The sequence below is a fragment of the Brachycentrus maculatus genome, unplaced genomic scaffold (genome assembly GCF_059751285.1).
Source record: "Brachycentrus maculatus isolate JH-2025_06_01 unplaced genomic scaffold, ASM5975128v1 h1tg000226l, whole genome shotgun sequence".
NCBI classification, from domain to species: domain Eukaryota; kingdom Metazoa; phylum Arthropoda; class Insecta; order Trichoptera; family Brachycentridae; genus Brachycentrus; species Brachycentrus maculatus.
In genome coordinates, this window is record NW_028280977.1 from 156,077 (window position 1) to 183,752 (window position 27,676).

At 30.5% G+C, this 27,676-nt stretch overlaps 1 protein-coding gene across 1 annotated transcript in view; it reads right to left on the reverse strand.

Moving 5' to 3' along the window:
• LOC148306766 (serine proteinase stubble-like) overlaps positions 1–27,676 on the reverse strand; it is a 178,174-nt gene that overhangs the window by 51,006 nt on the left and 99,492 nt on the right. Inside the window, exons 3-6 of the mRNA XM_088264385.1 lie at positions 13,390–13,644; positions 11,248–11,661; positions 6,526–6,882; positions 686–771 (exon numbers count right to left, since the gene is read on the reverse strand). Of these exons, the coding sequence (XP_088120511.1) occupies positions 686–771; positions 6,526–6,882; positions 11,248–11,661; positions 13,390–13,644 (1,112 nt within the window). The remainder of the gene's footprint in view (positions 1–685; positions 772–6,525; positions 6,883–11,247; positions 11,662–13,389; positions 13,645–27,676) is intronic.

Genomic DNA, 27,676 nt, shown 5'->3' on the forward strand with positions numbered 1-27,676 from the left:
ATAAATTAAACACTCTCCATTTTATTAAACAAATTAAGGTCCACTTTTAAAAATATAGCTAGTTGCAATTCATTTGTCTTTTCTTTCTCTTTCAAATTTTAGTTTCGTATAAATGGCAGACCGTAAAAATTTCACTTTTGTCTTCATTTGACCTGATGATGGAATGGTTATTCCGAAACGCTCTCCTGTGTCGAATACTCTCCTGATCATTGATAGTTCACTATGTGTAATACCACTTTAAAAAATACGACTTTATGACTACCGGTTTCAGAATAACCATTCTATCATCAGATCAAATACGGTGGCATCTCTCAATATACAGAAGTTAAATTGATTAATTTTCACACCATAAGAAACACAGTTAAATTTTACTTTAAAAAAGGCCATTAACTTTTTCCCAGACCTAGTTTTATATTATATTATTCATTTCCTTATTTACCGTATACAAAATAAACAGCATCTCAATCAACAAATAATTCGACTGGAAAAGGTTTTTCTCCTGTTGAATTTTGAATTTGCGGATTATCCCAATAGCCCATCCCGTCGGTGCGTATTTACATATTTATTTTGTTATTGAAAATGAAATATAAAATCCAATTTCCTGCTCGGGAAAGAGTAGCGGGAAAATCGACGCTGAAAAAAAATACCGATAAGAGAACAATAGGCTATATAGGCTCCTCCTTACCTGCCAGGGCCAGCGGCCGAAGGTTGCGTCCTTCCCTCCGACGATCCTCGTTTCCGGCCGAGACGCGAGGGTCGGGACGCCACACTCTGAAATCATGGCGTTCGTATTGCGTCAACCAAAAATACGTAATATAAGCTCTCCTTATCGTTTATACAGAAACACATATTAATATATATTTATATAGGTACTCAAAATGCTGAGTAATAAAATTGGTTTGTTTAAAATTGTCTAATTTAAGTATTTCTATTTTATATGATCAAAAGAATACTTATTCAGTTTAATGAAACAAAATATGAAAAATTCTAAAATTGGCACTAAAAAAACTGATCTAAGGCGTAGATGTTCGGGAAATTCATAAAAATGGAAATATCTGGAAAACTAATGCACTTTTACCGAGCTCATATTTTCATTTTTTGGTGAGTCATAAGCTAGCCTAACACCCCTTAAAAGGAATATGTAGGATTATGGGACACCCCATATATATTACTCACTCCTTTCAAGAACGCCATAAATAAAAAACTTGATTTTTCAGGAGAACGTTTTTAAAATTGAAAAATATAATACAATGTATTAAAAATAAATATCAAGCCACTTATTGAACTTTTAACTGTGCAACAGATCTTTTTAGGTAGAACCTGGAGGTTTTTTCTCCATTTGAAAAAAAAAATGTGTGTTTAAAAAAATAATTAAACAATACCTTTTCTTCAAAATGCAAAAACAACACTTTTGGCCCTGTAGCGGGTAAATATTAAGTTAAAAATATGCCGCTCTTGCTGGAATATAAACATTTTTTGGGCATTCCGAAAACATGCACAACTGAAAATTGACGATTTTCGATTTATGACGTTCTAGAAAGGAGTGAGCGATATGTAAACTTGCCAATTCGCCGCTGTAGGAGAAGGCAGAAAGATTATGATTTCACACATATTTATGCATCTCTTTATAAATATCCGCCAATTATTCAGTCTTCTGACCTGTCTTTCTATTTCCATCTTCAATCGACTCATTTATTCGTTTTACCATATTTCCTAACACAGATCATCTCAACACACCTTTCTTAATTTTGTCGATAATGCTTTCAGCCTTGCATTCTTTCCTTATTTCATCATTCAAACATGAATCATACTGATTGTAAATTCGATTTAAAAGGTGGCATGATCAAGTAATTTAAAAACTTGAAATTGGTCAGGTCAGGATTAAAAATAATCGGCGGGTATGTATAAGGAGATGCATGAATGTGGAAGAGGTGAAAATTGTTTGCAAACTCAGATTGGTGTTGCCTACCCCTGCGGGAAGCAGCATGATGGTTATTTAGTTAAAATTCGTTTTAGTTATATGTAATACACAAATATTTTGTAAAATTATTTTTTTGGTAATTAAGAATAATCTTCATGGTAACCTTTTCAGCAAAATTATTTAATATATATGTGTGTAACACTCCCCTTATCATTCATCGTACACTATAAATAGTGTTTATTAAAGTGGTATTACACGTGAACGATGAATGATAAGGAGAGTGTTATATTACCATACCACAAATTTAACACTGCTGTTAAAATATAAAACATATTATTTTTTGACATCTCATCAAAGATGAAGAAGAATATGGAAGTCTGGGCATTTACGGGGCTGACGACCGTCATAGGCTGGTTTTAGTATTTGGACATACTCAAAATGTTGTAAATAAAAAATATTCGCGTTTATCACTTATAGAAGTAGAACAAATTTATTTTGAAAAATCTAACTAAATGATACTTTTGAGATTTAGAAATATCGCTCAGTGAACTTAATAAATCCTGTTTAGCAATATATTCAAATCATCACTACATGCCCTGGCACTTTAAGTGTCATTTGTGAAATCGAATACGAAAATAAGTCTTAGGAAAGCATGATATATGTACGCGTTAAGTGCTGTAAATCCATTTTTCTTCCCAAAACTTTTCTCCGCCTCAAAATAAAAGCACTTAATTTTTTCTTCTCCAATTGTCTCATTGTTTTGTGGAGAGAGCTTCAAGAAGTTGTATCGATTCGTTATGACCGAGGTGTGAGGTTGTCTTCTCTCATTAATTTTAAGAAATATTAGATTCGCCCAACCCTCTGTTCCTTCTAAAAGGCATCTTTAGCTTAACTTTTCAAGACGTAACTACGTCTTGAATGAACTCATCTCTTCCCATTTATTCAATCACACTATTCAGTTTTACTAAAAATAGAACTTTTAATCCAATAATAGTTTGCAATGAATACTTTTTATTCTGTTATATTAACGTCCGCCTCCGTAGTGTAATGGTCAGCATGCTCGGCTACCGTTCTGGAGGTCCCGGGTTCGATTCCCAGGGTGGTTAAATAAATATAAGTGATTTTTTCACTCTAATATTTATTCAATATTACACTGGACTGGTACCTGAAGTGGAGGGCTGATCACCTTTCCTTCATGTGTAATCGATCAAGATAACACTGCGTTCATATGAAGCAGTGCCCTATGCACCATTGGGGTGCGGTAAGGGATTTTTTTTTATATATTAACGTATGCATTTATGGTAAGTAATATTCGTGTTTATTTAATTTATTATCAATTAACTGGTCAAATTATAAGCTAAAAATTTAAATTAAAAAGCATATTATCTAACGTTTCTCGGTTATGTGAATATAATTCAGGATTCGGACCTCACATAAAAATGAAAAAGTTTTTGCTTAATTAAAAGCTTTTCTAAATCTCATTACTGATGTCTTTAGTGAAATTCTAGTGATTTCAAGCACTTTGTTACGAATTTGAACAATATGTGTACATTTATAGAAGTTCCAAGAATTTGAGTAGTGTAGTTGTCAATCATGGGTTTCATTGATGAATGTTACACGCGTGTAAAGTGATCACTTTTACCAGCCTATGATGGTCGAAAGCCCAGTTAATGCCCACACTTCCATATTCTTCTTCATTTATGTTGAGATGTCAAAAAATAATTTCTTATTTATGTTATTTATATATTTCTCTATTTCTCTAACCCTTAACCACATTTAATGGTGCATAGGGCACTGCATCGTTTATAAGCAGAGTTATTTTGATCGTTTTTTATTGTGTGTAAACGAGGTAATCAGTCTTACGTTTCAGACACCAGTCTAGGGAAACATAAAATAATTATTGGCCCACATGATGGACCAATCAAATTAAGGCAGCAGCAGGCACCTCAGTGGTTGGAGCGCTATGTGCAGCACAGTCAAGTGATAACTGTAGAAGAGTCATTACTACCGCAAGGGTCACAACCCTCAGCAATGAGGAATAAGACGGAGAAGAAGAGAGAACTGGAGCTTAAAAATGCTTATATTAATTTGACCCCCCCCCTCTTGCAATCGAACCCGAGATGTCTACCACGGAAGCCAAAAGCGCTGATCGCTACACCACGGAGGAAAACGTGTATATTCATATATTGTCGTTTGTAAATTGATATAATTTTCTTAATTTTTTATCTATTTAAGTACGTTTTAAATGTTTGATTTGAAATTCTCCAAAAAAATCTCTTGACGGTTGAATTGAGTCTACACGTGTAGCTCTTAAGTGGTTTCCCATAGAATTACTTTAAAAAACAACTAAGTTTACCATTATTACACGTAGCTTCTTTTAGCATATTTAAAAATAATATTTTTGGCATAATATTTGTATTGCAAAAAAATTAAACGATTTTTTTTGGTGGAAAGTCTTCTCAGAAATTCTATAATATCAAGGATATTTTCTATCAAAATAATTCAGCATTTAATTTGAGTAAGTGTTGTTTGTCTGATTTTTTAGTGATTCAATTTATGAAAAGCTATCTAAGCCCAAAAACTTGGAAAATGAGCGAAATTTGCTAAAAACCTAATTAAAGGAATGGTTTTCAAATCTGATTTTATTATATCACATTTTTGGTAGGCCTCTCCATTTAGTTTGAGGTATAAAAAGTTAGTAGTTTACTATGTTATTGAGTTCATATCCTCAAACAATATGTTTATAATGGCGTTACACGAGCTCAATGACAATCATACTACATAGCGATATATGGAACATAACTGGGATTTTTTAGTACCGCTGTAATAAGAGCGTCAATTTTCGGATTGGACTTTTAGAAAAATTCGGTGAATTTCCGGGTTAAGGTGTTTATATTTTATCACCGCATGATATCGTTATGAATTGCCACTCAAATTGAAATTTTAGAATCTATGTAACTTATAATGATTTCAGTAAAATTAAGGTATGAGCGGCTTGTCTGAACATCATAACTCTTTAGAATATCTGTTTGTACCATTGTAATAACAGCCTCAATTTTTGGATAAGACTTTTAGAAAATTTCAGTGGATTTCTATGTTAATGAGAATATATTTTACCGCTGCATGTTATATGTAATTGTGAATTACCACCAAAAGATAAATATTACAATCTATTTCAACTATAATAATATGTGTAAAATTAAAAAGGGAAGATCAGTTTGTCATAACCCTTTAGGACATCTGTACATATGTCAAGTTGTACTAAGAACGTCAATTTCAGGATTAAGCTTTATGAAAAAAAAAATCGGATTGAATAAGTTCATATCGTTGCGTGATATGGTTGTGATCAAAACCCAGAGCTCAAATCTTAAACATTGCGTAAATAAAAATTATTATATTTTACCAAAAGTTCACCCAAAGATTAAAATAAACCAAAATCGCATGTGATAAACATTTTTCGTAGTTGTAAGTGTGTGAATGGGTAGTATTGTTTGCATGTTGTTGTAGTGATTGTCCTGATGAAGAAACGGGTCCGTCTCGAAACAGGTAGACATAAAAATCTCAGTAAGTGGTCATATATTAATACTAACATTTATATATTATTAATTTTTTTGTAAAAAAATATAAAAGTAAAATTATGTGCTTTATGTTAAGGTATGATCGGCTTCCCTATAAATATGGGACGAATGATGATACCTTTTGCGCACAGTCTGCCAAAAGTAATCATCTAATATTAAGTCTGTCTAAAAACTAACTAACTAACTAACCATCACGCCGCTTCCCCGCAGGGGTAGGCAGAGAGAATAGAGCGCCACACCACTCTGTCCTTGCAAACATTCTTCGCCTCTTCCACGTTCATGCATCTCCTCATACATACCCGCCGATTGTTACGACTCCTAACCTGACCACTTTCAAGTATTTGGCATACCTGATCGTGCCATGTTTTTCTCGGTCTTCCTCTGCTTCTTTTCCCGCTAACATTCGCCTCATAAATTTGTTTTACCGTTCTTTCCTCACTCATTCGTTCTACATGTCCAAACCATCTCAACACACCTTTCTTAATTTTATCGATAATGCTTATCTCAGCTTTGCATTCCTTCCTTATTTCACTATTCGAACATCTATCATACATCGTTTTGTCGCACATTCTTCTGAGAGATCGCATTTCGACTGCATTCAGTGTACTTTCATCCTTCTTTTGCCAACTCTATGTTTCACTTCCATACATTAGAGTTGGAACCAGGACTCCGTTGTGCACTGCCAGTTTAGCTTCCGCTGATAGGTTTTTATTTGCTATAACTGATTTCAGTGCACCGTTCACTTTGTTCCCAGCATTCACTCCTTTCTATGTCTTTATCAATCTTTCCATCCCTAGAAAACATACTACTCATATACGCGAAATCATCTACCTGTTCCAAAATCTCTCCGTTTACCAATATTTCACATTCAGATCTGCATTCTTCTCTTTCAAAAACCATAATCTTGGATTTGCTAACATTCATCAATAAATCGCTTTCCTTGCACATTATACACTTTTGTCACCACTTTAGTTAAGTCTGTCTAATATCAATAATTCTAGCAAACGGGTGAAGCGATCGTCTTACCGATATCTTTGGTCGCTGCTGTGGTCATGATCGCCCCTAACGTGGGCTTCGGGTGTCCCTCGACAGCCGGCGCGACGGTCGACAGGTACGTCACGGTGGACGGCCTGCCGACCGGGGTGGAGACCGGGGGTGGGGTTGGGTTCTTGGCCGGCTTGGCCGGGTAGGGCTTGGGGGGTGGAGTCTTCACGGTCTGCGGCTTCTGCGTCGTGGTCGTGAACTTCTTGGTGGGCTTGGGCTTCCCGGTGGAGGGCTTCTCCCAAGCGGCCGGGCGCGGCTTGGTGATGAAGTTTGCCTCGGTCGTGGCCTGCCAGTGGACAGTGTTGATGTTGAGTCCGGGCCTGGATGACCAGGCGCCGCCTGAAATTGTTTTAAATAGGATTATTAATTTGAGAAAGCTCACTAAAAAAGGCACATAAATTAAAGTTATTTATAACCTACGAAAATCTGAATCTCTTCTAATTAATACTTACTACTTTAAAACATTTTTTTCGTTTTTTTTTTGTTAAAATTAAACGTCGTTTATATGAACAGTTTCTTTTTATAAAAAGGTCACATTTTCAAGTGGGTTATAAAATAGGTTCATAGTTAAATAAAAAGATGGTAAATAAGAAAAGTGAAGGTTAATAATGTGAAGACATAAAAAAGATAAATAAATTATAAGTTTCAACAAATTCATATTTTTCATCTCAAAATTTGTAGAAAATAAATATGACTCATTAATATTTGTTCGCGAAACTAGGTTTGTCTTATTAGGAGTTACATATTTATATTGCCATCTCCACATAAATGAAGAAGAATGTGGAATTCGAGGTATTTACAGGGCTTACGACCTATCAATGGCTTATACTTGTAAATACCCATACATCCATATTCTTCTTCATCTATGTTGAGATGTCAATACAAAGATCATGATTTATTTAAAATTCTAATGATAGCAATAAGTCAGTTATTGATAAAAAAAATTGATGAAAATATCCACCAAATATGTCTAAAATAAATATGTTAATTAAAATAATTTTCGCATGAATTATTATCAATATCCACCAGGAAAACAGCAAAAAGAGATGATGTTGTTCCAAAAGTCTATGAACCTGAATTCACGAACAAAAAAATCGTCTCTTTTTACCAGTGCTGTATGAATAATTAATCTGATATTCATACTATCGTTTGAATGGATAAATTAAATATTATTTTTCCTTTACAAAAATAATAATATTATAAGGTTTACAGAAAGTTGGCTAGTCAATATTTGAGCTAATCTGGGAGGTTTTGAAAACCCCGACTAAATCCTTTTTTGGTTGGAAGCTTAGTCATCTAATTTGGCCATAATATAACGTTTTTCCTACTTTTTTTTCATAATATGAAAGACAAAAAGCGAGTTTAGTTTTAGATATTTATTTTACTAAAAACTAACATCTATACTTGTATCTGAGTTAGTCACTTAACATGATGAAGGCTGAATTAAAACCTTTTTTCGTTCGTTTTTTTTTCAATAATTTAAGTAAATCAAAGACCTAAATTTTAATTCCTTCTTGATATTTAGAAAAATGTAAATTCCAGAAAGTAGGTAATGTTTTTCGTCAAAATTTGTAAAAGTTAATTTAAAACAGTTATGAATAGCGCAATAAGACTTGATTGTTTTTAACATTTCAATTTAAAAAAAAAAATAGCGTGTAACATGGAAAATATCATAGGCAAATAGAAAATAATAATAAATTTTTTTAATTTAAAGATTAAAAATAAAAAAAAATAACTTGACAGGACATGCGAAGGTTTTATTTATATTTTATTTACTAATTGTTGATTTAATGTTGATAATTTTAAGAAATTCAAAAGAAAAATAAAGTTGAATAAAATCTCATTTTTCTATGTCAAAATTTACAGAAAATATCATATACGAAATAATAATATTGTTTATCGTTAAATAAAAAGTGAGGAGGTTCATAATGTAATGATATTAAAAGAAAAATAAAATTCTAAAGATTGAATGAAATGTTATTTTTCTATTTCAGAATTTATAAAAATTAAAAATTATATATCAGGATATCATGTTAAGATGACAAATTACAAATTATTGTAGAAAGTCATTCGAACCAAAATAAGTAACATAAAATATAGTACAAAATAAGTGTGATAAATAGTATATGAATAAGAAAATAAAATTACATTAAAACAATTATCTTTTTTAAAATTAATTATTGATCATATGATTCGTTTTCATTAATTTATTAATGGTTTATATTTTCATTAAGACGTGACTTTATTAAATTACTTTTGATTACTTTAATATGTAAAAAAACAATTGAAGAATCGAATACAGATTTTTTTATGTGTTAATAATGTTCTACGTCAAAATACAATAATAAAAAATATGAAAAACTGTAAACATTTTTTTCATACACACAGATATAATATGAAGGCTACCCTCTGAACTTTTCTTTTACCCTGATTAATATTTTTGTCATCTCAGCAAAAGCAAGAATCCAATTTATTGATAAACGGAATAGTTCGTTTACTAAAATCTGCAAATCTTCATCCCTTATTCAATTTGGCGGAAAATTCTTTTGACAATAAAATCATTTTTATAAAATGGCGAATTTTCCATAGAACTAATCTAGGACTAACAGTTTCCGCCAAGTCCTTATTTTGTAATAGGATATTTTAATTATTTAGTATGATTTTTTTTCGGGTACCACAAAGAAAATTTTTATCTGAACATTATGAACGTATTTGATTTCATCTTAATTTTACGGTGGATGGATGAATTGTATTATACATTTCAGAATGAAATATTATTATATTATGAAGAAACCAGGTGCCCCAAAAATAAATTAAAAAATTAAAAATTAAAAATAATTACTTTTATATAAAAAAATTCCTTTACCTGCGTGTTTGAAAAAATATAATTATTGTTTTTATATAAGTATCATAAGATTAATATACTTATTTTAATATTAGTTTCATCGGATCAAGTATTTTAGCCCAGTCAATAAAAATAGAATTAATGTACAGTCCCTAATAATATATTTATAAATATATTATTATAGTTTTTTTTCATTACAAATTCATTGCTGAATTATTTATAATTGTTTATAAACTTTTCAGGACGAAAAGCTCATTAATTTTTTATTCATGAAAGGACAAATTTAAATCCTCTTATCTTTGATGACTAATTAGTGAATGCGGACTCATTATTTTCGTATAAATATAATAACCTAATTAGTTTAAAATTATCTTCGTTCCGCATAAATCCCAATTTAACATTTTTGTTTGTTGTTAAAATACACTATTAAAATCTAGCATAACGAATTTTTAATAAATCAACGTTTATATGAAAATTACACTCGAACACTGATTTTGAGTTATTATTATAGTATTTATTGTAACTGCAGACAGTTGGTAGAATTCAATTAAAAAAATTTAGGTAATATATCCAAAATTAAACAAGGTTATTGGACTGTATTTTAGTTTTATTTACGTATATATGATAATATGTGACGCGTTTCGTCTTATTAAGACATCATCAAACATTGACTAAAAATATTAACAAAATGTCTTTATGTACTAACAATAATTGCTATTATTAAATATTATTTGGTCTCAGGGTACATGTTATAATGGTGAGTATTTCAGTGGATGGGTCTTTAATTTCATAGAAATCCACATTACCCACTGAAATACCCTCTATTATATGTACCCCTAAACCTAATAATATTTAATAATAGCAATTATTGTTAGTATAAAAGGACATTATGTAAATATGTCTTGTCAGTGTTTGATAATGTCTTAATAAGACGAAACGAATCACATGGCATTATATATATATATATATATATATATATATATATATATATATATATATATATATATATATATATATATATATATATATATATATATATATATATATATATATATATGTATATATATATATATATATATATATATTTATATATATATATATATATATATATATATATATATATATATATATATATATATATATATATATATATATATATGTGTGTGTGTGTGTGTGCGTATAAAAGTAGAATTCACTTCAATAACCTTGTCTAATTTTGGATATATTACCCAAAAATGTAAAAATTATTAACGTAAACATATAGCTTTTTTTCATAATAACAACCTTTCATACTCAGGTAAGAAAAGTTTTGTCCATTATTTCCGAAATTCGTTATTTCGAGGCTTTACTGTAATTCGATTCCAACTGTGTAAAAAATTCACATGTTCAAAGGTGAAAATTATTAAATTACCCCTACCGACGAACATCTCGCAGAATTAAACAGAAAAGTCAACACACGGCGTTAATTTTTGATAATTTGATCATTTGCGTTGACATACCCGAGAAAATGGGATTAACATCTCTGTCCTTACTTTACCTGACCTAAATAATTAAAATAATAAATTATGAGCGAGTACATACCAACATCTCCTGATGCTGGATATCATTTAGTATGTATTTGAAGTCATAGGTCTCTCTCTCTGACCCATCAAAAAATCTTATTACTTGGACTAGTAGCCAAGAGAGGGCGGTAGCTTATATTGCTTATTCTATTCACCGACAGATGACTCTCGTCGTAATTATAAAAACTAGGTTAGTATCCCGCCTTTTTTGGGAGCTGGCCGCCACTTATCGGCACCTCTGTCCTAACTTTACCTGACCTAAATAATTAATATAATAGATTATGAGCAAGTACATACCTAAACCAACACTCTCCTGAGGCTGTATATCATTAAGTAGAGTATTTGAAGTCATGGGTCTCGCTGTCCCTCTCTGACCAATCACAGATCCTCCTCCTAAATTAAGACTAGAAGAAATCTTATTACTTGGACTAGTGGCCAAGAGAGGGCGGTGGCTCATGTTGCTTGGTCGATTCACCGACAGATGGCTCTCGTCGTAATTATTAAAACTAGGTTTGTATCCCTGCTTATTCGGGAGCTGGCCGCCACCTATCGGCTTCGTGACGAACGTCGGCCTCGGCGAGTAGGGCCGGTTGGTAATTTGGACTGAAAAGTCTGTTTGATTGAAGCTCGGAGCTTTGGTATAGGTTTGGTTTTGTGTTAGCTGGGGCTTGAATGGTCTGGTAACCGTCGCTGGAGGTCTGTATTGAGTAACTGGAAAGAAAATAAAAGATTGATATTAGCGTTATCACCAATACAACATTTGATCAACAGATGGCTCTATATACACTTCTAACATAGTATTGAATTTTCCTTTTTCCTTTAGAATTTTAAATATGTAAGTTTTATTGACTACTCTATGATTTTGTATAACTGACACATACATACGATTTTATTGTTCATTAAGTTATTGGCATAATTTTTATTTTACACATGTGAAAGCTAGTAATTTAAGTTAAGGAATAACCCCAAAACAACCAAAGAACCTCTTAGGAAATATACATGTTATAAAAACGCATGTTAAAAAATATGTATTTATATTGGCATTTAAAACATATAAAATCGTGTTACTTTATATTCAAAATGTACCATATTTATGTCTTTCTTTTTTATTATACAAACTACAATTCGAAACCTAAAAAAGGTACCTAACTCATCTATACAATTTTTTTGTTTCGTTCACCTTTTAAATTTATTTTTCAACTAAAAATTCCATACTTAATTAAGTAGGAACTCCAAAACATTCAATTCAGAAAACAATCGGCTGCGCGATGGACCATACCTCTCTCCATCTCCACGCACAATTTTTTTTAGAACATAAGTATATTGGATTTTTTAAAACATATTTAAATTTTTTTAACTCTTTACTTTACAAACTCATATTTAGTTTCAAGATAATCTTATTTTTCACTTTTAAAGACAAATAATGTTTTATTCTGTAAACGTGAAATCAATAATTGGAGAGGACCTTTTATTTATTTTACTGGTGAGTAGTTACTCTGACCAAATAAGTAGGTACTTGAGATTGAGTGCAAATGAAAGCCCAGTTATGAGCTCTTGGTTAAATGGGCGCTGTTAACATCCACGCTCAATATCATAAGCAAATAAGTTTTATAAACAGTGGAGGAAAGTTTAACTGCCTTGCGGTGGTCTGGGCTGGTTCCCTTGATCACCATGTACTGTAAGCATAGGCCTCATTTTATTGACATCTCAACATAGATAAGGAAGAATATGGAGTTCTGGTAATTATCTGCCATTGATTGGCTTTAAATGGTCACTTTTTAAGCGTGATTGGCAACCACACTACTCATATTTCGGAAGTTGTATATATTTTCCTAAATTTGAGAAGTTTGGTTGATATTTATGGGTAAAATGTTGAACGTTAGTTTTATTTACAAGGCTTGCTTTATTTAAGTGTTAACTTAAATGAAGCAAGCCTTGTAAATAAGGAATTCGCTTATAGAAGAGAGAAACAACATTTTCAGCAAACATTTTAATTTTGTAAACTTCTATTAGCCCAGGTGATATTTCACCCGTAGGGTAAATAATCCGATATGCAAAAAAATACATAATATTAAAAAAATGTTAAGGCGGGATATACGATAGCCCTCGATTTAATTTTTTTTAAACTCAGTGAACATTTAACGTATTTGACTGAAAAAATAGTTTTTCGAAGAAATAAATATGTAGTTTTAGTAGAGAATAGAATTATTGAAAGCTAACGAGATTTAAAAAAATAAAAACAATCAGGATGAATTCAAATTAAAAATAATTTTAAAAAATCAGTATGTTTTTTTTTAAATGTGCGCGAACACATGTATAGCGCCGGCCAAGTACTGAATTATATATTAACGAGCACATTCTTAATATTTACCTATAAAGCAACAAGGAAATAATGAGGAACTGGCTTAATTTGCGAAATGCTGCAATATAAAGACTGACCTGTGGTGGAGCGGTCCGGGAAGGCGGGCGGTGTGGTTTGCAGGCTGTGCCCATTTTGCAAGTTGTGCGCATTTTGCAGGGTGTGCGCAGTAGGCGCAGTACCGGGCCTGTCGTCCACCGCGCAGCAGGAGCCGAACATGAAGCCGTCCACGCACACGCCCACGTGCCGCCCCGCCCCCCGGAGGCAGTCCTGCACGAACATGCACGTGCCGCGCGTGCCGCCGACGGAGCAAGGCTTCCGAGATATCTGGAATCCTGGAAAAGAATAACGGCACTTTAGAAAATGCGGGTTAACTGTCTTATGGGTCCATAAGAGTAGGTATTTAGCATTTTTTTAACATAACAAAAAATAGCGAAGTATCAAAAATGGAACCTTATTATGAGATTGTAATATACATATCGTAGTCGTACAGGAGAAAGTGACCAACTACCAAAACGTAAAATGTTCAGGACGGCCACTTAAGTCACTTTTGCTTGTCAAGAAAATAAACATCAATGCAGTTAGTCATTTTTACCAAGTCAATATGTTATACTTTCAAGTTTAAAATCCTTTGTGATTTTTTTCAGGGCAATATTAAGCTAGTAAGATATCGAATAGTCAATGATCACGTTTTTGTAAAACAATGCACTTGGTCACTTTCTCCTGTATGACTACGATATATTGAAACAATATCATATTTTTTTACCTCCTTACGGAAAGGTAAAAAGTAAAAATTTAAAAATATTATCTTCTGAAAAGCACATATTTATTTCAATGAAAAACTATTTTTTAAATATAAATATGGAATTTTAATTATAAAATTGAATTAAGTCAAATATTTCCATGGTTGATAAATTAATTGCGATTTCTCGTAAATGAAGCCATAAGCTAAATAACACATCAAATCATAGACAATAATTTTAAATATATAATTAAAACATCAAATTCTGATATCACGAATCATCTCAATAATTCAATGAACGTTTTTTGTTAGTTTATTAATAATTACTCCCTCGTGACGATAATTATCGTTATCTCTTATTGAAGGCAATTAAGGTGTTAAGGCAGTTCATGCAACCGAATATAGTTTAATACTAAAGCAATCTTAATCGGCTACAAACCGAGCATCTCAGAGTAAACTAAACAATGAATTCGTATTAAACTTATCAGCCTACTTTCATTGAAACTTTACTAGCATAGATAGTAGATAGTATGCATACACCTGGGGCCATAAAAACTTATGAATGCGATTTCATATTTTAATTAATAGCAAATGTTTTCATTTATACCGTCAAGCATTAAGTGAGTATTAAATATATCGCTCACTCCTTTGAACGTCATATTTCAAAAAACTTGATTTTTCAGGGATCGTTTTTAAAAAAATATAATAAAATGTATTAAAAATAAATATCAAGCCACTTATTGAACTTTCTACTGTGCTACAGATCTTTTTAGGTCAAACTTGAATCTTTATTCTCCATTTGAAAAATAATTAGTGTATTTATAAAAAAAAATTAAACAATATCTACCACAACTGAAAATTGATGATTTTTGATAAATGACGTTGTTGAAAGGAGTGAGTGATATATATATATATATATATATATATATATATATATATATATATATATATATATATATATATATATATGTATATATATATATATATATATATATATATATATATATATATATATATATATATATATGTATGTTTATATATATATATATATATATATATATATATATATATATATATATATATATATATATATATGTGTATATATATATATATATATTTATATATATATATATATATATATATATATATATATATATATATATATATATATATATATATATATTTATATATATATTATAGTAGAGGGAACTAAGGGAGGTTAGGATGACAGTTAGGATTCTAATGATAAATGGTTATGACTCAGACTTTTCTTAAAAGCTATGATAGGATGTGCATTTTTTACAAGGAGAGGTAATTCACTCCACAGTCTGAATGATCAGTGCCTTCTCAGACTGAGCGAGCCCATCCGATATCTGTTCTCGTTAGTTCCCAGGTAGAGTAAGTCACGAGAGATGTCTCGTGACAAGAATGCGAGAATTGCGTGAATTTGTGGAAAGTTCTTACGGAAGGAAATCACATGATGTGTCGGATAACGATCAGCTATTGGTTTCACTCTGCTCGCTTTAATAACCCAATTAAGCGCTACGGATGAGAGCGACATTTTAATTAATCACCGGCTCGAGCTTTAATGTCATAAGCATGTAAGATTTATATCTTAAGGCCTCAGTACAAAAAATCATTTGTTTCTACAGAAAAATATTAAAGGTGGCGATTGACGGGAGTCATTTCATCGTAACGTAACACGTTACGATGCGAGCATTCGTATAGTCAGTACAGCGAGCCGAGTGCTCGGATGCTCGCAGCGAATATTCGTTACGACAAAATGCTCCGGTCAGTCCCAATCTTAAAATATCAACAATTTTAAATATACATTCCCAACATTGGTGGATTGGTTCATCGTTTTTATATGGTACCCTTTTTTATAATATTTATTTTTAAAGTCTCCTAAGCAAATTATCCTTGAAAATTGTGTACAAGGATTTAAAGCATGCTCCGTTTAAGTTCGTCCGCCTACGTAGTGTAATGGTCAGCACGCTCGGCTACCATCCTGAAGGTCCCGGGTTCGATTCCAAGGGGGGGTCAAATAAATGTAAGTGATTTTTTCTCTAATATTTATTCAATATTACCCTGGTCTGGTACCGGAAGCGGAGGGCTGATTACTTTTCCTTCATGTGTAAACAATCAAGATAACACTGCGTTTATATGACGCAGTGCCCTTTGCACCATTGGGATGCGGATAAGGGTTTTCTCTCTCTAAGTTTATAAATCTTAAAAATGATAGATACATTTTATAAAATTATAATATACACAGGACTGAAATTTAAAGATAATGAGAAATATCAATTCTATATTGCAATATTTAAATTCAGTTCTCTATAAGCATTGAATGGATCAGAAAAAATAAGAAAAGTCGTAAGAATCATTCAATAATCAGAAATTAAAAAAACTTATTATATTACATCCTTAAAATAAATTAAATGTATTAATTATATAAACCTCTTTTTTTTCTAAAAACCAAACAATGAGTTTTTCTTTTTGTTTTCTTGTTAAGGCCTTACTCATAATAATATGATTCATTAAGCATCCGGCTGCACTGAGAGCCGGACGTCAGTTCACGCCCGATTAGAAAATCCAATAAACGAGTTTATTTTTTTTAAATATACTCGTATATTGAATTTTGAAGTATAATTGTGTATAAAAAAATATTTTTCAGTTTTATTTAAAACGTTTTTTTAAGAAGAAATAAAAACAATTACGTCAAATGTAACCTGGGTTTAAAGAAAATAATTTTCCCATTTATCAAATACTGGCCCTTAACAGTAATATTATTATATAATATTTTTGCAACATTTGATACATCTTACATAATTTTAACAATAACGATATCTACACTTTTAATTTAACGTCATGCTGAGAATTGGAAATGAATCTACGCTATGTAAAAATATCTTTATTATTACGTATATAAAACAAGGTAAATGTGTCAATCTTATGGCAATTAACTCAAAACCTAAATCTTTTGATTTTCTTTGACGATATCGAATGTTAATAATTATAGTATCTGACTTCTGTAACTAATTAAAGGCTATCAATTTATTTACATCTCGCTACCGACTCCCACGCTTTATTAAACTTATACAAATTTTCTCATACATAACGTTCTTATTTATTAATATATTTCATGAAATGTATTTAAAAACTTGCAAATTTCACCTAAAAGCTTGGGATAAGGTAATAGTATTTTCTTTCTAGTTCTCCCCTTTCTTTTACAGGTTAAAACTGTAAATGCCTGTAAAAAATACGTTTTTTTTATAATATCGGTTTTTGGGTGAATTTTTCAATTTTCGAGAATTCTAGCTTTAATATTTAAAAAAACGTAGTCATAAAATACAAAGGTTATTTAGATGTAGAATTTTTCAATTTTTTTTTGTTGATATGCAGATATTTATTTTTCTACTTGCTTCTTTCAGATTCTTAATTTATCAATAAATTAAACGTGTTTAAAGATGTCACAAGTAAAATATAATTTTAAATTGAATGGAATAATTCATGTATATTATTATTTAGATATTAATTGTATTGTCCCCCACTAAAACGTCATAGAAAGCCTTTTTCTTTGCACTATAAAAAGATGTGAGATTATAATAATTCAAATATATCAGATTATTAAAGTATGCATATAATTGAGAATGAAAGTTGATAAAATTTGATGTACATACATACAATTGATATTCAAGTATGTATTAAAATAAATATTATTCAATTACTAGCCAAATAATAGGAGATACTCGATCATATGAAAACGAGTTTGGCTCGATAATATGTACACTGGTGGCCTATTCTATCGCAAACAAAGTTTAATAATAAAACAAACGTAAAAAATAACACAAGTAACATTTTCTTCTTCTTCTTCTGACTCTTATACAGTGTCTTCTAAATAAACTTTTACAAAAAGGCAATGGTATGCGCATGCGAGGAGAATGGAATCATCCAGACACTTCAACATTGCACTACACGGTCAGAACCAAGATAGACGACTATCGGGCAGACCACCAAAGAGAAGGATTGACAGCTGGGAATCGACATCGTAGGAGGCTAAACCCTCTTAAAAATATGCCTACACCAAAGATGAAGAAGTGTGGTACCTATTTCTAATAATAAGCCGTTTGGGCTCATAGAAATAGTAGGAAATTGTTGTATTTTTATGAATAACACAGATAAATTAAATAAATAAATACTATTATTAGAATGGGTTATGCATAAAATGTAAAAGCGCCACTATTCATTGTATTGAGTATTGCAATGTTTGTATGATGAACTCTGTTCATATCGCTTACCATGCATTATTTTTAATGTACATATTAATTAATAACTGATCCAATTGTAAAGCTGCTCATTAACTGCAAATCATATCAACAGCTCGAAGTATCAAAAATTTTGACCCGTAGTGTAATCTGACATTGCAAAATACCATAATCAAAAGGGAGGTTGTACAAACAAGTAAAAAAAATATATAAATATAGCGATTTACAAAATAATTTGATATGTATGTTATTATGTTCTATTCATATGTATGTATTTAAATATTTTTTGTATATGTAAAACACATTTTATGTACAAGTGATGCATGTATGTACTTACTTTCGTTGTATGTTAAATATAGAACTCAGTGTGAATTTACATTTTTATGGAGATTTTTTAACCTTACGCTTATATACGTACACATATTTTTTGTATTTTATCTTAAACAAAAACTAACTAACTAACCATCACACCTTTTCCCGCAGGGGTAGTCAGAGAGAGTAGAATGCCACACCACTCTGCCTTTGCAAACATTCTTCGCCTCTTCCACATTCATGCATCTCCTCATACATACCCGCCGATTGTTACAACTCCTAACCTGACCACTTTCAAGTATTTGGCATACCTGACTGCCTATCTTTTACATATATTTATATATATATATATATATATATATATATATATATATATATATATATATATATATATATATATATATATATATATATATATATATATATATATATATATATATATATATATATATATATATATATATATATATATATATATATATATATATATATATATATATATATATATATATATATATATATATATATATATATATATATATATATATATATATAAATATATATAAATCCCAGGCACAATCTGTGCGTGAAGATATATAAGGTATGAAATAATAAACAAAACGCATAGACTAAAAGATAAAGTGGAAAAGCTGGTTAAAAATAAAACACGTAAGAAAACAAGCAACGAAAACATCAGAAAATTATAATAAAATATTACATAGTAACGTAATAATAATATTAATATCCCAACCATTTGACGCTTTTTTTTTTTTTTTTTTAAAACTTACTTTTTACGAATTTGTCGTTTACATTTTGAAAAGAAAATGTATTCGAACAATTCATATTTCGAAAAAAGTGTACGTTTATTTTAATAACGTAGTATAAAATTATATAACATATCACCATTTTTGGTCATTTTAACCTTAAACTATATACAACAGAATACAAACATGTGTTTTTTTTTCATAAAAAATTCTAAAATATTAATCGTTATTCGGGCCATCGAGTTTTATTACTCGAATGCAATATCATTCTTCAAAGCGTAAAAAAATCAAATTTATTAGTCAGTTCAGCTCCAATAATCATATTTTAGGTGTATTTAATGAAATATACTGTACAGATTGATACGGAAATGTTCTCGATTAAATTATTTAATTAATTAACCTATATCTCCATATTTATTACAAATATTACTAATGTTTTCAATAAAAAATAACGCTTATTCAGAAATTCTTACAAAAACTTTAAAATAGTGTTAATAGATACAATATCTGTGAAAATGGCTTATTTCAATCAAATTCATATTGAAGATAAATATAATATGACATTCGTTTGATAATACCCTAACAAGGCGAAACAATTGTCACAATATAATTTTTTATGTGTTTTTGTTATTAAAATACAACTTAGTAGACTCAAAAAATCTGTGTTTGATTTAAAATTAATACATAATATAAATGTTAACATTATATTCAGTGTGTCCAAATTTACATTTACAAGCAGGTACTAGATAAAAAAAAATTAAAAGGAATAACCCGCAAAGCGTCTATTTTAGATGCTTGTCTGCAGGTAGGGTAGTAAGGATTTGTTTTTCAAACCCTTATCCGCACCCCAATGATGCATAGGGCACTGCATCATTTAAAGGAGTGTTATCTTGATAATTCACATGAAGGAAAGGTGATCAGCCCTCCGCTTCATACCAGTCCAGGGTAATATTGAATAAATATTAAAGTGAAAAAATGACATATTTATTTGACCCTCCCTGGGAATCAAACCCGGGACCTCCAGTACGGTAGCCGAGAGTGCTGACCATTACACTACGGAGGTGTAAATATAAATATTAACAGTATATTGTGTCCAAATTTTCATTCACAAGTAGGTACTAGAGATTATTTTTTTTATTTAAAAAGAATAACTCGCGAAGCGTCTATTTTAGATGCTTGTCTGCAGGCAGGATAGTAAGGTAGGAAAGGTAAATGTGAAAATACATCACAAACATTCAGACCAATTGAAAATAAATCTTTCTTGAATTCATTTTGTAATTGGCAGGAATCGAACCCGCGATGCTAGTTTCGCAGTCGAGCGTCTACCCAACTACACCACGGCGCCTCTCAATTAGATAACAAATAATCCAGATTTTTGTACATGTATTTGGACACACTCAAAATGTTGTAAATAAATTAACTGGTCAAATTATAACATAAAGAAATAATGATATAACGAGGATGAAGAATTTTATTGGACATTGGAATTAATATGGACAATAAATTTGTACAATAAATTATTGGAGATGTGTGACTTATCAAGGTTTTGTTTTTATTATTTTTTTGATAATTATATTTTTGAAGATACTATTTTTCGTTTTGTTTAAAATAATCCTTGTAAAAAAATGTTGTACTTAAAGTTTATGACACTCTTTTTCTACCTTATGTTGGTTATGTCCGCCTCCGTAGCGTAATGGTCAGCACGCTCGGCTACCGTACTGGAGGTCCCGGGTTCGATTCCCAGGGGGGGTCAAATAAATATAAGTGATTTTTTCACTTTTATATTTATTCAATATTACCTTGGACTGGTACCGGAAGCGGAGGGCTGATCACCTTTCCTTCATGTGTTAACACTGCGTTTATATGATGCAGCGCCCTATGCACCATTGGGGTGCGGATAAGGGTTTCAATGAATGATGTTGGTTATGATCTTTAAACAAACATTACATTAATCGTTAAATATGATAATGTGTTAAGTATAATTTTATCACACATTGGATAAAAACCACCTGGATGACATCCGTTCTGGAGACCTTGATTCCACTGAATTTAATGTGATCTATCTTCATTCCTTCAGCACCGCTCCACAAACGCACAATTAGCAATCGGGTCAGCAAATAAGGGGTTAATTAAAAGAATTTCTTAAGAAAAATGCCTGGTTTTATATAAAACATAACTAGACATAATAATTCCTACACACCACACAGTTTCAAGAAAGAAACTTATAATTACTCTCAACAATTGCAAACAATTCGCAGAGTTTCTGCGAATTGAGTATAAAAGAGTTTCTGCTGAATAAAAAGCTTTTCTCATCTCACGATAGATGTCTCTAGTGACATTTTAGTGAATTCAAGCACTTTGTTTCGAATTTGACAAAAACACTATTTAAAGTCTTGAAAGTTCTACATATATGGTTCAATTTCGATTCATAGTACTTGATTTACTATAATTTCACTAGAGAATTTTTTTGGTGAGATGAAAGAAGCTTTTTATAAAGCAGAAACTCTTTCATTTGTATGTGAGCTCCGAATCCTGGATTATAATCACATACATGAGAAATTAAATTGAAACAAGTACTACGATTCGAAATTAAACCATATACTTGTATATAGAACTTCCAAGAATTTTAGTATTAGTAAATGCCCAGACTTCCATATTTTTCTTTATCTTTTTCGAGATATTGAAAGCTGTCCCATGCCCAGATCTGATTCAGAAGCATCTAGACTTCCTGACCAATCTGTTCTTGCAAAACATTTTTTTATCTAAGTTGCGAAATTTATTGAAAATGTGAAACAATTTAAAATTGCATCTCGATTTTCTGTGAATTACTGAATTACTGAATTATGAATACTGCCAATCTTAATAAATACAAATTTTTAAATCAGTCACCAAATTTTCTAGAAGTACCCCGTTGTAGGCAGTGAAAGGATTAGTATTTAGTTCAATTAGTTAGCTAGATGCGATCTTTGTTGAGATGACAAAAAATAATGTAATTCGCAGAGTGATAAAATAACAAAATAAATGACACTAACTGTAGTCGTGAAAAGTTTATGACATTTCGCCATAGGCAAATCTTTCTTACTTACTCAGTTATTTGAATTTGAAAAGCTATCACTAAAGCTGTGACCCTCTTGCATAAAATATAATTAATCAACTCCCCAGTGTCAAATTATATCTCTAAATGTCTGGTATTAAAATAAAGCAGGTTTGAATAGAATAAAAATTTACATGAAAAGAATACGGGAATAACAGTAATGTCAGCTTCTAAAAACGTATCACTTTTTGCGCCACATAAAATAATATATGAATGTTATAATTTTGAACGAATGACTTCCGAAATTTAGTCATTTTTATTGCAATAATGAAATAATAAACCTGGATATAAAAAACCCCAAAGGACCACGACATTTTCTATTATATCCATCCTTGCTTTTGCAAAATGAGGAAGTAGTAACAGTCTTAAGCTACCTATTTTTAAAGAGGTTTCGTTTATATCAAGGTTTGACTATACTATCAATTTACTCATGTTTATATGTGTGTAATATGTGTGTTGTATATACTACAATGGTATTAGTGACGCACTATTAAAGAGTGTTAAAGTAAAAGAAAAATCAATGCTGAAAATAAAACTTAATGAAGTTTTAAAACAAACTCCTACAGAGGAAAAAAATAACAAATTACAAATAACTCAATGATAGTTAAAATGCTGTTTGCTCAAAATTATTGCATGTACATTTGAAAATTATTCACACGAATAGCACACAACATGAAAATATAACATAAAACCACAACATCAAAAACACATCAAACTAACATATTCAAAGGAAATTTAAATATTACAATTAAGATGTAAAACCTGCTATCATCATCCACAAAGTCATTTGATAATGAAACTAAGTATTTAATATAGTTGGATAATGGAGGTAGGTAGATTTGAAAAAACACTATCCTTATCATTCATCGTTCACTACACTGTATTAACACTTAAAAACGCTACTTCATGACTAGTGGTTTTGGAATAACTATTCAATCATCAGATCAAATGAAGTCTACATTTGACCTGATGATGGAACGGTTGACCTGATGATGGAACGGAACCAGTAGTCATGAAGTAGTGCTATATAATGGTATTACACAAAGTGAACGATGATTGATAAGGCGAGTGTTATTTTATTTATTTACGGTTCACAAACAATGAAAAACATATTACAATAAACGAAATACAGTGCAATACAAATAGTTTTGATGTTTTTCATCAATTACATGGGAACACAACAAGCTTACAGAAACAATAAAGGTGCAGGTTAAACACATATATGAACAATAGTAATTTGGTGGTAAAAAAAAGGGTAGTAACAATTAAAAGTAATGAAGTAAGAAAAATAAAATAAAAATTAGAAGTAAAAATAAAAAGTGAAATTAAACTACGCTACATAAGGTATAAAATTCAAGACTCCACCAGATTGGTAAAATCAATTTGAAATTGATTTCACCAATCCGGTGATAGTCCTCTTGTATTTCTCCGTGCCATCATTAAATATGTCGATGGTCACATTATCAATATTTTCTAAATTATTATACAATCTTAGCATCCTAGAAATGGAGTTAAAGTGTGCCATATTATTGTTATATACTGGGAGAGAAAATGTGTTGTGCCTCCTTAACCGCCGAGAGGGAACATTCATTGCTATCTTCTCGATACAAAATGCTGAATCAATGTTACCATGGATTATATTATAAAGATACATTAAGTCTGCAATTTGTCTCCTGATTTCCAATTTGTCAATATTAAAATATTCTAGGCGCTCCTCATAACATAACAGAGTTCGGCCTAGGTGACATTTAAATATTACTATATCACAAAGTAAACAATGCTTTCAATATACAAAATAGATTTGAAATATATCGTATCATTCAGCCATGTCAACCGTGATTGCATAACTCATGATAGACAAATTACAAATCAAACAACTTGAAAAATAAAAACATCACGTTTTGTTGTTAATGTAGGTAATTCAAACGATTTGATTGCGGAAGGCTTCCACACAAACAACTTTTTTTCATCACCACGTTTTTATGTTGTGATATATTGAATTAAATTAAGAGCACTAATGAATGTTGTCAATATATTGTTGTAATTAAGAGCATAAAATCACGATTCCAATCAGAAAAGACGCCTGGATTTACATTTTACTAAAACCATTTTTTATAATACTTTTATCTTAATTCACGTTATAAATTTCGCAATCCTGTTTCTCGAGATATGCCTATTCTAATACCATATATTTATACTAAAAGCACCCACTTCCAATTATACGAATATATTTTATACAGCTGAGATTTAGAGGTAATTAATTTCAGTATATTCTGTGAACTAATTGGATCGTGGGAATATAAATTTTACATAATAACTAGTGCATGTCTGTTGAGTCGTTAGATACGAGGTATTTTTAAGCTTAAGGCACATACTCTTAAAAAAAGGCCTCTGAAAACATTACAAATATTATAAAAAAGAAGTTTATGTTTCTTGTTTAAGGCCCAGTACAGTTATCAATAGTACGTAATTTATTTATTTATTTAATAATAATAAAACCCTTATCCGCAACCCAATGGTGCATAGGGCACTGCTTCATATAAACGCAATGTTATCTTGATCGTTTACACATGAAGGAACGGTGATCAGCCTTCCGCTTCAGGTACCAGTCCAGGGTAATATTGAATAAATATTACAGTGAAAAAATCACTTAATTTTATTTGACCCCCCCCCTGGGAATCGAACCCGGGACCTCTAGAACGGTAGCCGAGCGTGCTGACCATTACACTACGGAGGCGGACATTATGGAATTTATTTATTTTACAACTCTTTTTTAAATCATTAATTTTTTCGAAGGAAAACATATTTTATAATACAAAGAAAGAGTTTAAGGCACAAAAATAAACAATCACCTACCTCAATGTTACCTGTATTTAAAGAAAAATAAGTTGCGAGTTATCGTATATTGGACCTCAAAACTTTTTTTTTTTTTGAAAAACGTTTTTGTATTGAAAAAATAAGTTTTTCTTCATCATTTTCTGACGCATTTATTTGAATGTCAATAAATAACTTGATTTTGAACAAACTAACATTTTTAATTTTATTTTAATAGATATTATTATATATGTGTGCAGATTTGTCCGCCTCCGTAGTGTAGTGATCAGCGCGTTTGACTACCATGCGGGTTCCATTTCCAGAAGGGGTCATTACATGAGTTTTCACTCTAGTATTTTTTAAATATTACCCTGGACTGGTGCCTAAAGTCCTAGGCGGATCACTTTTTCTTCATGTATTTAAAATTCAAATAACACTGCGTATATTCAATGCAGTGCCCTATACACCGTTGAATGCGAATAAGAGTCAGAAAGAGATATATATGTTGGTAAATTTTGAATATTAGAATTTGTTATAGATGCAAAAAATAAAAGGTTACAATTAAACTATTCAATACGGGTGACCATAAGTCATTTTTTTACAAAAGACACCACCTACTGTTAACTTGAAAAATAGCGGTTCTTAAAAATAATAAAATGTGCTAAGGTGCATGCGTTTCTACCTTTATTTTTATGTTTTACTGCTATTGTTAAAAATATTTTTTTTACAGACTTAATTTGTTATATTCTTTTGTTTACGCTGAGTACGCAAAGGTTTATATTTCTGTATAAACATATTATTACATACACGAGAAATGACAATAGTGAAGAAATTAGTGTGTTCTGGATAACTATCTCACTTTCTCTGTGATCACAAAAGAACCGCTGTTAACTGAAATGAGCCGCCTTAACAGCATTATTATTATTATTGTCAACTTCCGTATACACGAGTACGTATGAAAATCTGTTACTATCACAATCTCCACTATAAAATATGGTGCTCAGTCCTACATATCCATACAGGAACATCTAGAACAATGCGATAACTTAACTATACGTATGGTATGATTATTGTAGAAGGAATTTTATTTGTACCATGAAATTGAAACCCTTTTCGATTGTATGTTTACCCGCTTTAAAAATATAATAAGGAATCAAATAACGCTCTTTTTTAGCTTAAAAGAAGTACCCTTTCCATTTGAATTAAAACCATATTACAAAATCTAGTGGTAAAAATAATATTTAAGTTTAATAGTAATAACTTTTCAATTTTTATTTTGGTTTTGGTAAATACCACTTTTTCATATACCATTATTTCTATTATAAAATAAAAATACTAACCGAGTTTAACTTGAATTTTAAAAAAATATGTAATTCAAGAATTATTGAAAGACGAAGTGTCCTTTAGGGGATATATGGAATGACAATAAAATATAAATGAAAATACAATGAAATGAAAATGCAAGAAAATCAGTACAGCGCTTCAAGTTACTGTCCAAGGTTTTATTAAATAAATATAAAAAACGATTCATATTTTTCAAATTGGGTTCCATAGAGACAAACCAGGACCTTCTGCTTTGTAGTCAAACACTTAAACGGTTACCTATTTTTTTATTTCTTGCAATTGTTCATGTAAAATTTAATGCATCTAAAAATGGCAACGACAAAAACATGTATAATTAACTCTTGTGAGCATAATGCCGTATTAAGGATACTTAAGTCGTATTACATTTAAATGCTAGTGCTAATTTTTATGACTTTTTAAAGAAATAATTACTTACATAAATCTTAATACAAAGGAATTATCATGAACACCTCTTTAAGCCATTATAACGTGTTGGAACGTTTTATAGCATTACTGTATTTTAAGTGCTTTCAAATAAAACTTTAAAGTCTTACATAATTTAAACGTAACAATATTCAAGTTGAAAGAAAGTATAGTACATATATTATAAAAAACGCCAATATGTTATCAAACTCAACGCAAATCTTTTTCATGATAAAAGGAACAGCTTTTAAGCAATCATCAGATTTGGGAATCTGCGAATAAATTATTTTGCAAACCGGAAGACTTAAAATCTCTTTTGTTATTTTACGATATTTTCAAAGAATATCAAGTAAAATTTTAATGGCTTCGAGATATGCTATAATATATAAAATATTCAAAAGTGAAAGAATGTTATTTTATGACGTCTACTGTGATATAAGTAATTATTATGCAGAAAATAAGAATCATAAATAAAAGCTTTTTTACGGTTTAAAAATGCCTAAGACTAATAATTGTTACGACTCAGTCATTATCATATTAAACCAACTTAAACTTAATGATTGCTTTATATTTTCACATCAGGATTCATTAAACTTGAAAGTTTAGGTA